The sequence below is a fragment of the Caretta caretta genome, chromosome 21 (genome assembly GCF_965140235.1).
Source record: "Caretta caretta isolate rCarCar2 chromosome 21, rCarCar1.hap1, whole genome shotgun sequence".
Taxonomy (NCBI): domain Eukaryota; kingdom Metazoa; phylum Chordata; order Testudines; family Cheloniidae; genus Caretta; species Caretta caretta.
Window position 1 is genome coordinate 11,071,952 of NC_134226.1, and position 15,804 is coordinate 11,087,755.

The window sequence follows — 15,804 nt, forward strand, 5'->3', positions numbered from 1 at the left end:
GAGGGTCTGTCTACACTGCAAGTGAAAGTGTGATTGGTCACAGGTGTGCCTATCTAGCTTTAATCTAGCTGCCATGGGTAACAACAACGTACGTATGGTGGCACAGACAACCAACCAGAATACATACCCAGGGACTCTACAGGACTTGTACTCCGGCTGCTAACCCATACCTAAGCCCAGGACACCACATGTACTCTGCTACTGTTACCCATTGTAGCCAGACTAAAGCTAGCATAGCTATGCCCACCTTCACTTGCAAGTGTGGACATATCCTAAGACTAGGACAACCAAGCTGTCATGTGTGACATAAAGTAGACTTGATTCCACTGTAGCTGTGAAAAACTGGTAGATTAGTCCAGTATCTCAACTGAATTAATGAGTTTTTATTTCAGTTCTTTGCATGTACTTAAAACACTCGTGAAAGATGTTCATTTATCAATCCTGGAAATGTCGCCCTCTAGATACAGAACATATACATCACACAAATAACGACAGGGCAACTTCCCCCACATTATCCCACCAATGTGCCTCAGCCTTTTACAGAGGGATCACTTATGGGGATAAGCAGAGATCAGTCGACAGGTACATTAGTTCTTGGCATCTCCATAAGGACTGAGCAGTGATTTGTGATAAGGCCATTGTCCACCAGGGCCTGGACGAAAACACAGTAAGCAATCATCAGACAGTAAGAGCTTTCAGTCACTACTGATCGAGGCTGGATTTGATTTGGCAATCTAGAGCTTTATAATCTATAATAATTTATAAAAGCTTTATAATCACTACTAATTCCCTGAGCAATCAAGCTCCAACTTTAAAAGGTTGTTGAGTTCCATCTTGAAGCAGGACCCAGTAAGTCTCATACAACTGTTGGTTTGAGGTGTATAATATGAAGAGGGCAATTGACAGTTTGCTGTACAGTTGCATCTCCTATTTTGGTACCTGCTGTAAGTAAAAGTTATAACAAATATGTAACCTCAGTACAAAGTGGGGTACTATAGAATGGATCCATTTGTACATTACAAGCAGTTTAACCAGTTCATCTACAGCACTGTAGTTCCTAACATTAGGACTTTATTAATGCAAACAGCAACTGAGTGTTCTTGTCCTACATAGCCTGTGTAAAGTACAGTTAAGCATGTTTAAAGGATTTTAAAATCAACTATTCTGGACACAGGACAATACACACCTAGACATGCCTCTTGCAATAATAGGATTCTGAAGTGTAAATAATCCTGTAATTCATTTTTCACGTATTTGTACACACAAGCATCTAAAAAAAAAAGTTAAAATATCACTCAAACTTATTTGTATAGCATCCATCAAGCAAGCTTAAGGAGATTTTAAAACAGAGACAAGAAAAGATCACAAATAGGAATGGTCCAAGGACTGACTATTCCTGAACAGTGGCTCCTGAGACCAAAATGTTGAACAAGGCATCCCCCTGCCCATTTGTTACAGCAAAAAAATTCTTTGGACGAATCCCAAGATGTGTAGGTATTTTTTTTTAAAATCACCTATATTTGAGTCTGAAGATATTGTGGCTTTTTTTTCTTAAACATATTGGAGGTTGGAGAGGGCTCCAACCACTATCAGTTACAGCACCCAGCCAAAAGTAGGTTAACATCAAGGAGGATTTTTAAAATGTGGACCTAGCAGAATCTATCGGAGGAAAAGGGTGTTTTATTTTGTTTTGTTTAATATAAGGTGAGGAGCTGGCAGAGTTAGACGGTCTTATAGTCAAACCCTTCCTTAGTAGGTCAGGCGGAGGCAGAAGGGAGGGCTTCACAGTTTGTAACCAAGAAGGACTATCACAATACACACCATGGTCTTGTCACCTACCCATTCTCCTGTTCTCCCAGGGCACCTACCTTACTGTACGTCACTACCGACAAGTTGTTCGAGTGACTGCTGGGGGAGAGATTTACAGAGTTTTGTGACAGTCCATTCTGATCTTGTTCAATTTGGTCAGGAGCAGGCCCCCACGTGTTTTTGCTGATTGTGCCTAGCTCAGAACCCCCAGGGTCTTTTAGGTTGTTTTCATCTGGTTGCCTGTTCTTCTGCGGAGAGGCGAAGGGGTTAAAGTTTCCTTCTACCTTGCGATGTGGTTGTGTGTTGAATTCCGTTTCGAAGGATGACAGCTGCTGCGTTACTCCTAAAAGTCCTCCAACCTCCACGCTGAGGATCACCCAGATGACATCTGTGAAAAGGGAAGGTCATTTAGGTCAGTATTAGATGTAGCTTACAGGGAAAGAGGGAGACCACTCCTGCCCCTGTAATACAATAATAGTATTTTTAACTTGCATAGCATTTTTCAACCACACATTTTTACAGCATTTTACAAACATCAGGTAAGCCTAACACCTCTGAGAAGCAGGCAAGTGTTCTGCCAAGTAAGCAACAGTATGACAAGCAATAAACCAAAAAAAAAGTAATTATTGGCCTCACAACATAAAGGCCCACACGCAGTCTAATTTCCTACAGACTGAAAGCACCAAGGAAGTGAGACTTGCCCGAAGCCACAGAGCAAGAGTGAGTGGCAGACTGAAAGAACCCAGGAGACTACTCCCAGTCCTTCACTTTTCTGCTGCAGAATATGCTCATTTACACCAGCTTCGCTTACATCTGTATGTGAGCAATGTGGCTGAGTTATGTAAATGAATTTCCTGATTTTTACATTAATGGGTTACAGATTGTTGTAATAAGCCATAAATCTAGCGTGTCTGTTCAGTTCATGATTTTAGTGTCTAGCAGAATTACGAATTTAAGCTCCAAGGGTCGACATTTGAAAGTGTTGTGCAGGTTTTCTTTGAGGATGAGGACTGAGAGGTCAGATATAGAGTGATCACTTTGTAAAAAGCATTCACCCAGAGATGATACGGAGTTTTTCCATCTCTTATTTTCCTGTGTCAGTTCATTCGAGTGTGTAGTGATTGTCTGGTTTCACCCACATAGTTGCTATTGGGGCATTTAGTGCACTGCATGAGGTATACCGCACGTTGTGATCAGCACCCAATAAGGACCAAAATGGTGGAGCATCCTTGTTTGATGAAGGTGATTTTAAGTGTGTTCAGGGGTGTGTACAGGGATTAAACAAAGACACTGAATTTATGGCTTATTACAACAACCTGTAACCCACTAACGACCCCTTTTTGTCCTTTGACTGCAGAGGTGTTAACCGGCCACCCGACCTTGAATGGTCCCTTAGAGTGGTGCCCAAATTATTACACAAGACAGCCACAGAAACCTAAGCACAACCTTGTCTGGGCCAAACAAATTCTACATATTTTAATAAGATTAAAAGTCCCCTGTCTTGATTTATATTTTAAGTTCAGCTTGTTTCATATGTATTTAGATAGGTGGTTTCTGCATACAGTATTGTTTATTTACACACTGGTGATGTAAGCATGATGACAAAACACTAATGAATCAGCCTCCAGTATATTGCGTTGAAGCAAGCCACAGGTGTTTTGAAACGCTCTGGTGGGTAACGTATGGCCCGCGAGCTGTCTGTTGGGCACTCGGCCTTAGAATATGTGCTAACCACTTATATTGAACAATCTGTTCCACCTTGCATTTAGCTGTGATGCTCAGAGTACCTTTCCCAGATCTGAAGAAGAGCTGTGTGTGGTTTGAAAGCTTGTCTCTCTCATCAACAGAAGTTGGTCCAATAAAAGATATTACCTCACCCACCTTGTCTCTCTAGTCAGCTGCTGGTTTTCCTCCAGATAAAGTTAATCTGCAAGCAGCCCAGCTGCTTGCAACATGCTGCCAGTGGCTGACGGGGGGAAAAAAAGAGGACAGCAGATTCCTTTACAGTTTAGCGTGGCTATCAGTGCTTCTCAAAACAGGCCAACTCACAGCACCTCTCTTCTCATTTGGCCACCTTGCTTAGTTTGACAGGGTTTAGCTGCTTTTACTTTACCAAGCGAGACTAGGAGGATTCACTAGCCCCTTTTCAGCTCCCAATATTCCTTTTTCTTAGCTATCTTAGTTCATATATGAACGTATCAACAATCAACAGCCCCATAACCTACCCATGTTTAAATCCCTTATGAAACATCAATTAGGACATTGAAAAGGCACAAGAAATTAGACTAAAACCTATTACTTCTACAGAGGATTCTTCTCTCTTGGTTATACCAACACGGTCAGCAGCTTTCTGCAAAAAAGTCTGGCAAGTAGCGAAGTGGTGCCATCTGCTGTTAATCTCTGGCAACTCCTCAAGTTTTACCCCAGCATTAGAGGGGATGTCAATTCAGGAAAGGCCAGAATGATTAACATGTAATTTTTTAAAGGCTTTTTTCCCCTTCCCGATTCGAAAGGGAACTGCAAAGTTTGGACTTGAAACTTTCTGACATCATTAGTGGAATATCTGTACAGACTGAAAATTATACACAAAGTAGCCCAAAAATTATTTCCTTTACCCACCTGCCAAGCCCATAGTTTAGCCATTTGACCGGAAACAGTGAATGAAATAAATGCTCCCTAATATAAAACAGTTCCTCTACCGGAGAGGCTGGTGTCTGATCCTGGCGTGTTGTACCACATAGGTACAAGAGGCCATGTGTCCTAGAAGTTTTAGGCAATTCCTTGCTCTGGTGGTTGGAAACTGTCTGAGACTTCGAATGATGTCCCCCAGGGCCCGAAACCTCACTTGCGGGAGGTGTGCCCTGGCGTGTGTTGAGTCCAGCACCTCCTCATGAACTCTATTCACTGAACAGGGAAGAGCACTGATTTCCCCATGTTCAGGATAAGGCCCAGTTCATCTGTACCTGCCGCCTGTGCAGGAACACAGCCACGACTGCCACGCATTTGGTAACACACGAGACGCCGCTGACAGGCCAAATGGGAGGTCTGTGAACTGGTAGTTTTTGTTGCTCACCACAAACTTGAGTTACCTTCTGTGGGATGGTGTAATTGCTATATGAAAGTACACGTCCTTCAAGTTGAGGGCAGAATACCAGTCCCCTGGATCCAAGGAAGGGATGATGGAGGCCAAAGAGACCATGTGGAACTTCAGTTTCCTCATTAACTTGTTGAGCTCTTGCAGATCCAGGATGGGCCTCAGCCCACCTTTGGCTTTCAGTATTAGGAAATACTGGGAATAGAAACCTTTGCCCTTCAGCTCCTGAGGAACCTCTTCCACTGCTCCTAGTAATAGGAGCGAGTGCACCTCTGTATGAGGAGTTGCTCATGAGAAGGGTCCCTGAAGAGGGACAGGGAAGGGGGGTGAAGGGCAGAGAATTGGAGGGAGTATCTTCTCTCTACTGTGCAGAGCATCCAGCAGCCCAATCTGATACGGGCCCACGCAAGGGGATAGTCGGGACGAGAAGGTAAGGCGGGATGGATCCAGTTCAAGTTCTGGTGCATCGTCCTCGTTCGCACCTTCAAAAGGCCTGCTTCTGAACGGATGAAAGTTTGGACGGGCCAGAGCCCTGGCCTGAGGACGGGTAAGGCCTCTTCCTGCTGCTCCTGTTTTTTCTCCGTGAGCCATCCTGCCAGTTCTGCGGTTGGTAGAACCGCAGAGGAGGTTGTGGCCTAAAATGCCTCCACTGCGTGGCAGGGGTGTGGAGGCCCAGCGATTTGAGGGTGGCTCTTGGAGTCTTTTAGGCCAGTGGTTCTCCAACTTTTTTTCGTGCACCACTTGAAAATTGCTGAGGGTCTCGGCGGACCACTTAATGATCTTTCCAAATGTTGTTTCTACAATTAGCTAACTACTGTAAAGCCCTTTAGATAAAAGTGCTATATATTTAAAAAAAAACAAAAAAAACCCACCTTAACTTTTTTTGTTCTACAAATAAAAGCACACAACTCATATTTTAATATCTGTAGCCTTATCTTTCTAATATGATGATGTGCCCTCTCTCCTCCACTGCGGCATCACCCTAGCTGGGGCTGGGAAGATGTGGGTCTCTCCCCCACCACAGCAGCCTCTGAGCTTAGGCTGGGAAGGAGGACCATTTCTCCCTGGGAGCTGCAGCCCTGGAGCTGGGGAAAGTTGCCTCTTTCTCTGGCCACCGCAGCCCTGCACATCCCAAATTCCCTCCACCCCCTCTCCTCACCCCAGTGGCCCCTCCCACCTACCCCGTATTCCCCCCAAGGCCACCAACTCACCATACGTGGTACGTCTTCTCCAGGGTCCAGGCACCTAATTAGTGGAGCCACATCTATGCGGCTCCACTCATTAGGTGGGTGGCCCTTCGTTCTCTCATGTGCGGCTGCCCAGGCGCACACATCAGAGGGACCTATCCGCGGACCCCCTGAACAGAGCTCACGGATCACTGGTGATCTGCGGACCACCATTTGAGAACCTATGTTTTAGGCTATGTAGCCTTTTATCCGTCTTTTCAAAAAAATAGAGTCACACAGTCAAAGGGGAGATCCTGAGCGGTCTTCTGGACCTCGTATGGCACACCTGATACCTGGAGCCAGGAGCCCCTTCTCATGGCAATCCCTGTAGACATCACCTGTGTGGCTGCATCAGCCCTGTCCAGAGTGGCCTGCAACCAAGCTCAAGAATTGAGCTTGCCCTCCTCCACCAGGGCTGAGAATTCGGCATGGGAGTCCTGCGGCAGCAGCTCTGCGAACTTTGCCATTGCCCCGCATGTATTGTAGCAGTACCCGCTGACAATGGCTGGCTAATTAGAAATGTGGAGCTGCAAGCGCCGGTGGAGTAGACCTTTTTACCAAAAGGGTTGAGTCATTTCGCCTCCCGATTCTTTGGGAAAGGGCCTGGGTAGCCCTGGTGCTCGCATTGGTTAGCAGCGTCCACAACCTAGGAATCTGGTGGAGGATGGGTATACAAGTGCTCGTAGCCCCTGGACAGCACAAAATAGGGTCCTTCATTGCATTTGCCATAGCGGGCAATGAAGCCAGGGTCTGGAACAAGATTTTTGTGGTGCTGGCAGTGATCTTTATGACAGGTAGGGCAATACGTGCTGGTCCGGAGGGTGGGGAGGATATCCACCACAGGATCTGAATCCTCCATTACCTCCTACGCCAGGCCCCGGGCAACCCTCAACAACTTCTGTAGGACCCTGTTGCCCTCCAGAGCTGGGGCTACCGAAGTGCCTGCCTGCACTTCATCTGGGAAGGAAGAGACGCCCGCAAGGAGCGGCTGCTCTCTCCCCTCCGCACCCAAGGGGTCCCGCGGTGCTTGGGGATCCTGGGCTGGAGCCGACACGAACTGTGCATGGCCCTCTGTGCCAGAGCTGTATACGTCGGTGCCAAGGCCACCAGTGCCCAAGTTGTCGAAGCTGGAACCGATGGTGTTGGGGCTGTCAGTGCCGAGGACATCAGTGCTGATACCGCTGGGGCTGGAGTAGCCGACGCCAGTGCTGCAATGGTTAGGATGGCATCAGGAAGTGATGGAGCTACCCCGATCCTGCTGATGTAGACGGTGCTGGAGGCTGTATGAAAGTGGCCAAGGGCACCGATGACGCCCTAGAATGAGACACTTGGCTCTGACCTTGGCGAAAGGCCCAGGGAGTCCAAAAGGGCCACTGTGCCGGGGGCTGCCACTGCACGGGCCACGGTGCCGGGTAAGGGTGCTGGTCTCATGATGACCTGGACTGTCTACTTCTGTTCCTTTGAGATCTATAGGAGTCAGACTCCGAGGTCCCCAAAACGGAGGACCACGGAGGAGCAGTACTTTGAGGCTCTGAGGGTCCATGCCGAGGGCTTGGGGACCGACTAGGCTTCTGACCCTGTTCTGGCACCGGGAAGCAGCACTGGGGATGGAGACCATCAGGCCATCATTGCAGGCTTTCCCCTTGACAGTGCCGGGGGGAACGACCGGTGCCAGCAACCTCTCCCGTCCAGGCAGGGAGAATGGTGCCGTGAGCTGGAGCCATGTGCTGCCTCAAACACCTTTGGAGTCGACAGAAGGTATACTTGTCAGCTCAGCCTCGGCAAGCAAGAAGGGTCAGGACTTGCCCGCCCTTCCACGGGGGCAGGAGTCGTGGCAACCGTCTCTGGCAGTGAGGCTGAAGTACCGTGGCCTGACTCAGGTCTTACAACGGCCGGCTCCTTGGCTCTAGCTGGCGGGGGATGGAACGGCCCCTCTCCGGCCTCCTCTTCTTCTGCAGCACTGGCAAATTGAGACCGGTGCCTGCCTGCGGCACGTGACCCATGAGTGGAGCCATGACGGTGCCGAGAGTCCTTGTTTTTACTCAGCACCGATCCCAGTGTCGAGGGTGCCGGGGCACTGCATACTAAGGAGGAGGTACTCGGCGCTGGGTCCGCTGACCCGGGGTCGGACTGGGGCCGGAATGCCACTTCCATTAGTAGGATCAGGTGCTGATCTCTATCTTTCAGTGTCCTGGGGCGAAACCCCCTGCAGATCCTACAGTGATCCTTTTGATGGCTCTCCACCAAACACTTCCAACACGAAGTGTGAGGATTGCTTCTGGGCATACACTTGCCGCAGACCTCACAGACTTTGAAGCCAGGAGACCACAGCATGCCCTAGCACTGGGATAGAGCTGGAGGGGAAACCCCCCCAAAGGAAACTTAAGTAGTAGTTAGTGTTAACTAAGTAAAGTACCTACTAACTATATACAGATTGCCAAATGCGCTTGTCACGACAAGAGCCAGGGGAAGTTCCAGCTAACCATCACTGGCGGTATGAAGGAACTGAGGGGTGGGCGGGTCAGGAGGGTCCCGTATTGAACACCATGATGGCACCACTCCAGGGGGCACCCGGACTGACCCAACGGATACTGCTAGGGGAAAAATCTTCCAGCTGCCATGCGCGTGCGCACATCTGACTGGAATTGACATGAACAAGCACTCGAAGCAGAAGTAATCATTATTTCCATTACTCCAGCTTTCACGGCTTTTCCCAACTCAACTGGTACGATTTATTTGCAATTGTTATGGCTTTGTATAAGCATTAATAGAGTTTAATTCATGGATTAAAAGTCTCAGGCATGTGACTTGCAAGTTAGATAGCCAAAAAATTGAGAATCTCAATGCCAGCCCAGTAATTTAGCATCATCTGAATTCAATTTTGGAGCCCCCTAGATCCTGTGGGGCTGGGAGAGCTGTGGAAGTAGCACATTTAGTTCCAGGAGAAGCACTGTTATTTTCAAAAAACACCTCTGATTAATGCTCCTAAGTAGCACTGCACTCCAGAGGAAGCCAATTCCAATCCTCTTTAGGGAGGAATGATTGTTTTAACATCTTAGGGGTGGGTTTAGGTGGGGAGGGAAACTGAGGGATGGCAAAATTCTCCTCCCAGTACACACACATTGGGCTAGTCAAAATTAGCTATGCTGCACATATCTGGAAGGATACCTACTGGTAATAGCCAGCTCCATTACCAACATTTTAAAAAAGGGAATTAAAGCATCATATCATTTAAAAAATCTAACAGGAAAGAAACTAATACATGAGTAAGGACCTAAAAACATATGCAGAGATCACCACGGGAAAGCAAATTTCCTCTCTAGATACCCCACGCTTGGAGAAACAAAGACAAAAGAATGCTTCTACAAACAAAATTACTCCCACATTCCAAGCATAAGTAATTTTATGACCAACATCATCTGTAGTTATCCCAGCAAAAATAGGGGTAATCAAACCATGCTTCACAGCACTATCCAATCATGCAGAGGGATCAGGAAAGAATTCCACACACTGTGTACAACACTGAACCAGCTATAAATTATGGGGCGGGATCTTCCTTGGAAGCAAGTTATCACTCTTGATGGGTCTCATTTGATATGAGACCACTTATGTTTCTAACTGAGGAATGTAAATATCAGAAAGAGCTATAGGTGAAAAAAAGCAAATAAGGAAGATTTATAACCTTTACCCCACACTTTACTTCTAATGACCTTCAAAAATAAAAATCACATGCTCTTACATAGCTCTGCAACAACAAAGACAACTGCAGTTATGTAGATATCCTGAACTGAAATAAAAGCAGGAGAGAAAGCTATCCTCTCATTTCAGGTATAAATTACATCCCCTTCAAAGACAGCTCGGCTCTGCTGATAGTTCTCAATAAGCGTGTACTTTTTGAAGAGGGTAATTATTTTGTCCCATGTTGCTAATATTTCTCATTTGACCCCATGCAGTTAGGGCACTCTAATTGACAAAAAAAATCATGAAAATCTTGTTAGCAATGTTCTCGCTAGCCATTAGTACCAGTGAAGGTTCAGTGCAAATCTTAAAGGAGTGAAGTGTCCTGCAGAAGAAGTCAGTGGGTTATTTATTATTCAGGTGGGGCCCAAAATATCTTAGGTACTTTCCAAATACAGGCCACATTTTCCAAAACTGGATGCAAGAAGTTAAGGCTGGTTTTCATTTAGATTTTCCTGGCTTAACTATTTTGATTAAGGGTGTGATTTTTTTTTCCAATTTATCTATTTTTAACAATTTATGTTTTACCAGTATAACAAATGTAAATCAGCCTTAAATCATAGAGTCATAGGACTGGAAGGGACCTCGAGAGGTCATCTAGTCCAGTCCCCTGCACTCATGGCAAGACTAAGTATTATCTAGACCATTCCTGACAGGTATCTGTCTAACCTGCTCTTAAAAAACTCCAATAATGGCGATTCTACAACCTCCCTAGGCAACTTATTCCAGCGCTTAACCACCTTGGCACTTAGGAAGTTTTTCCTAATGTCCAGCCTAAACCTCCCATGCTGCAATTTAAGCCCATTGCTTCTTGTCCTATCCTCAGAGGTTAAGAAAAACAATGTTTCTCCCTCCTCCTTCTAACAACCTTTTACATACTTGAAACTTTTATTATATCCCCCCTCAATCTTTTCTTTTCCAGACTCAACAAACTCAATTTTTTCAATCTTCCCTCATAGGTCATGTTGTTTTCTAGACCTTTAATCATTTTTATTGCTCTTCTCTGGACTCTCCACTTTGTCCACATCCTTCCTGAAATGTGGCACCCAGAACTGGAAACAATGCTCCAGGTGAGGCCTAATCAGCACAGAGTAGAGCGGAAGAATTACTTCTAATGTCTTGTTTACAACACTCCTGCTAATACATCCCAGAATGTTGTTCATTTTTTTTGAAACAGGGTTACACTGTTGACTCACTATGACCCCCAGCTTCATGCTCAAATAAACTGGTTAGTCTCTAAGGTGCCTCAAGTACTCCTTTCCTTTCTGCAATACTCCTTCCTAGGAGGTCATTTCCCATTTTGTGTGTGTGTGCAACTGAATGTTCCTTCCTACATGGAGTACTTTGCATTTGTCCTTATTGAATTTCATCCTATTTACTTCAGACCATTTCTCCAGTTTGTCCAGATCATTTTGAATCAGTGTAGCTATAGCTATATGGGAATAGCCATGCAGTGTAAAACATTTCTATGCTATTATAACTGCACCCAAACTGGGGAAGGAGGGCAGGATTATAGTACCATCAGCACAACTTCCTAGTTTAGATAAAACGTTAGAATTCAAAGTCCATACTTAGGTGCCTAACTAAGCTGCATGATTTTCTAAAGTACATTCCATTAAAACACATGGGAATAAAATTTACAATACCTCTAGATTATCATTTGGATATTAGGAGGCTGACTGGGATACCAGCATCTATTTGGCCAACAGCAATACAAGAACGAAGGCTCCTACCTTCTATGGTTTGGGAGCATTACAAATAAGAGAGAACTACAAAGAGAGGAAAACTTACCTCCATAATAGAGTCCTGTAGCAGTGCACATGCGCCACTGTCCCTGATACATTCCCGCTGTGCTGGGGCTGCACATCTGAACGCTGACATCTGCAATCTCCTGGGGCTCTAGCGATCTGACCATCACCATGTTTACATGGCCAAACTGGTCTCCCCCGACGTACTTAAGACAAACCCCTGGGGGCCATGCCTCTGTCCCTGATTGAGCAGAAAAAGGTATTAAAGTGTCAGTGACAATGCAACTGTAGCGACTTCGCATCTGCTTCTTTTCTGGCAAGTGCCTGCATGAGTAGATAAACATTTTATTAAAAGAGTTACACTGCTCTGTTGAACAGTCAAGGAGATTCCAAGTTGGCTAACAGATACCAGCCTAGTCAAATTTTCTAGTTCTCATACAACAGCAAAGGGAGAGAAAGATTTTCATACAAAACATAACTGTTCCAGCATGTGACCAACTGGAAGGAAAGACCTGTAAAATATGCACAAGTCCTTTAAATTTTGAGAAACCCAGAGCCGTGATTTAACAAAGGCCATCAGTAATCAATAAATCTGAGTGAGAGACCTGTGAGGACACGTTCCGCTGCACTTTAGCCACGTTGGGGACACAAGTAGCACTCAATGAAGATGACCAACTAGTTTTTCCATCTTAATTTTACTGTTTTTGTTTCCCTCCCCCCAATCTCATAACTGAAAATATTTTAACAGGAAACATGAGACATTTTCTGCCAGGGTGTCAAGTTCCTTTTTCAGTTTGTTGGCAGTCTTGGGAAGAGCAAATGCTTTTGTTCTCCCTGTTTGTAAACTTATGAACTAGAAATAACATCTTCTATATTGTTTTATTTCTCCTTCCTGCAGTGAGCCCCTCTCAGCTCCTTGATGGTGTGGCTGAACTCTGACAGTGAAAACTGAGATCCAAGTTTAGACTGAAGTTCTAGGGGCTGATGTTGTATAGCATGAAGGAATGGAGCAAGGTGGTATTTGCTGTACACGCAACAGCTCATTTGAGGGCAGATGCAGCAGTTTCATGCAATGGCAAAAGAGGAGGGGATGGTGAGATGGAAAAACTGTGGAGAATGGCTTTGAAAGAGTTGTAGAGCATGGCTCCAGTGGATGTGTGAATATCAGTGCCAACATGGCATTTGGATGCTCTCTCTGAGATCATGATATGAGCTGGACTGATAAATCTGGTTTCTGGGCTGTAGCGATTGCATTCTGCTTGCTATAAGTTAATGGGAGCAGTTTAGGGACGTCTGTGAGCTGCAGAGAAATTTGGACAGATATATATGATTATTGCAAGCCGATGCTGAGATGGCAACTCTGGATAGGTATTAGTGACCAAGGGACATCTTGTAGGAGCATTCCTTGAGATACCTGACTTTACGGAAAAATCTGTTTTCTGGAAGTACTGCAGTGAGGGCATGGCAGCGAATCATTATTTGTGGGGTTTGGACCTAGAAAGAAACCCATCAACTGAGGAAGTATCAGTGTGGAATAGTTGGAATGGGATCAGGGCAGCTATTTTGGACCCAGCTACAGTTAGAAACAGCAAGAAGGTTGGGGGCCCTTGGAAAAGGAAGATCTGAGTGATTACCAGGCCTTATGTTGTGATGTGTGGGAGCTATGGAGTGTGGCAACTTTTGTGTGAAAGGGTGTGCAGCCTGGCAACATGGTTTTCGTTTAAATAATATATGTGATTTTTATCAGTTTTAATGGCTTTAAGTTTGCCATGTGCTTAGAGTGCTATAGCTGATAAGCGCCATTAAAATGAAATGATGATTATGTCATTCTATTTCAGTACATGCATTTCTCAGGAGATGACAGATTGCAGTAACCATCCAAAGGAGCTCGCAGCAGCTAAAGGTAGACTGGGATATGGAAGTAAGTCCATTGAACCGGGGTGATTCTTTAGTCCTATTATACAAGATTGGCGAGCCTGCAAAAAGACTATCACACTGTAGGAGGACTGGACCTTAGTTTTTGACAACAGGCAAAAAGCCCCTGCCTGAAAACAGTTTATTCATAAACAGAACTACATGCTTACGGAACTCTAATTGACCCGTTCAACCAACTGAGTACACAACAGCTCTGCTCTCTGCATCAGACAGAAAGCAGCTCTGCCACACCAAATCCCTCAAAGCGATGCCTCACTCTGTTTTTTTCATGTTTTAGAACTGAAGTCATTTAATCAAGGGTTCCTGCAGGATCATTAAGAATCTTGGCTTCACTTCAGCATCTACCTAGCAAGTGCTAATCTTGAACATTCCAGTCCTTGGATATTAAATATTAATTGAAATAATTTTTAAATGTAAGACACTGGCCTAATCTGCACAGTAAAACCACCACCACAAAAACGATAGTTAACCTGGATTGAAGCTAAACCAAGTTGTAACAGTGTGGTCTGGCCTTTGTGGATAAGCCGAAGTATTGTTATAACCAAAATTTACAAAAGAAAGTAATGCTTTAACCCTGGTGGAAGCCAAAACAAAGTTTGGTTTTGACAGGAAGCCACAAAAACCAAGGAATTCTAAGTTGAAACTGTTTCCTTCAACTCCCTACCCACATCCTACAAGACCCAAGGACTTTAGGAAGGGAAACAAATTTTAAAGACAACATAAAATTCACTGAATCTAACAATTATCTAGAAATTTTTTTAAGAAACTGAAAACCCAAGTTTTCATGAAGACACATCTGTTACTTGTGGGAGGGATTTTATGATTTACTCATAAAAACCAAAGGAAAAAAACCAAGAGAATGAGGACGGGGGAAGCAAAGGGTTTTTAGTTACTAAAAACAGGTCTGTCAATCAACAGTAGATTTCACATATGGGGATTTCATTTGGAGCTAGTATTTTCCAGTCTCATCCTGAAGGGTTCTGAAGCTTAGACAGGACCTGGACTTTTAGGAAACTCCACCTCAACTGCTGAGAAGATTATAGTGCCTTTGCCATGGGGGTTGCTAAGGTGAAAAACTTGTTCCCCCTGGATCTATCCCTCATCACTTGTCAAGAATGTCTCGTATTTTACACTAATTGTCCATATATTATATACATAGTAAATGTACAAATTTGCCAAATAGTTTTGCACATTAGAAATAAAGTGCTCAACAGTCACCTTTCCATTTTACCCAAATAGCCACCAAATACACACAGGAAAGTCCAATAGTACACCGAAACCCTTTCCCTGCAATTGGTGTTTTTTCATATGAGCGCCAGCCTACAAAGTGTTGAGTCTATCTTTACCTCACTTCTTGCCCTTATGCCCTGTACCCAAGTAAGTTTTTAGGATGGTGGGGTTTAATAACCGTTTGTTTTATAATGTTTAGCATATTACTATACAGTGCTCCAAGCTCTGTGGCAAGAAGAGTCATTTATGATTTTTAACACAGCTGTAATTTGCTCACACACGATTAAGAACATTAGTCCTCGTTATGCTATCATTCCTGTGCACAGAAGCAGCAAAAGCATGATAATTAAATTCAGATACACAGGTGAACTACTCATGCGAGCCGGTCATTGCAGCACTCGAGGACAAAGTATTATCTCCCTTTGAATCCACAGATCTCATTTTCCTCCCATAATTACATCTCAGTAGATAAGCACTGAGAGTTTATTTTGCCTGGCCTCAATTCAGACTCACACAGAGATGACTGTTTTGGCTCACCTCACGCTGGAATGTTGTCTCCACAAACTTGCATCACATCCTCTCCTCTAGGAACTGCCACAAGATTACTCTGTTCCTAATTTCACACAGTTCACACCGTTTTAATAGAATTGCAACTGTCACAGCCTTGCAATGAGAGTAATTTAGTCTGAGCTTACACCATCTCCTCTCAGAGTTGCATCACCTCCACTGATTTCTTGACACTCTCATGGGTTCTATAAAGTGCCCCACAGTTAATTGAAGGGACAGTGTATAGACCACGCAAAAAAAAGAATGAAATGCAGTTCTAACATACTGGCTGCTCATGAGTTTCAAGGAGTTTAAATAAAACAATTCTGATTTTAAATGGGCTGAGTTCATTTGCTGAAAAATACCCCTTTTTAAAGGTAAACTGTTTCCATCCTCTTGCTGGAAGAGATTCTGATTAGAAGAGCCTTTAAGTGACAGAAAAGACTGAAAATTAGGAATCCTGTACTGAATGAATATC

General features: G+C 44.6%; 1 protein-coding gene across 2 annotated transcripts in view; it reads right to left on the bottom strand.

Annotated features, from left to right (window-relative positions):
• Window positions 1-15,804, bottom strand: part of ILRUN (inflammation and lipid regulator with UBA-like and NBR1-like domains) — a 56,480-nt gene that overhangs the window by 18,662 nt on the left and 22,014 nt on the right. Inside the window, exons 3-5 of one of the 2 annotated variants that reach the window (XR_012665728.1) lie at window positions 11,659-11,856; window positions 1,869-2,197; window positions 1,187-1,270 (exon numbers count right to left, since the gene is read on the bottom strand). Coding sequence is in view for 1 of the 2 variants with exons in the window: in XM_048826356.2 (XP_048682313.1) it covers window positions 1,869-2,197; window positions 11,659-11,856 (527 nt within the window). In the remaining variant the exon portion in view is untranslated. The remainder of the gene's footprint in view (window positions 1-1,186; window positions 1,271-1,868; window positions 2,198-11,658; window positions 11,857-15,804) is intronic. The other variant, XM_048826356.2, reaches the window with a different exon arrangement.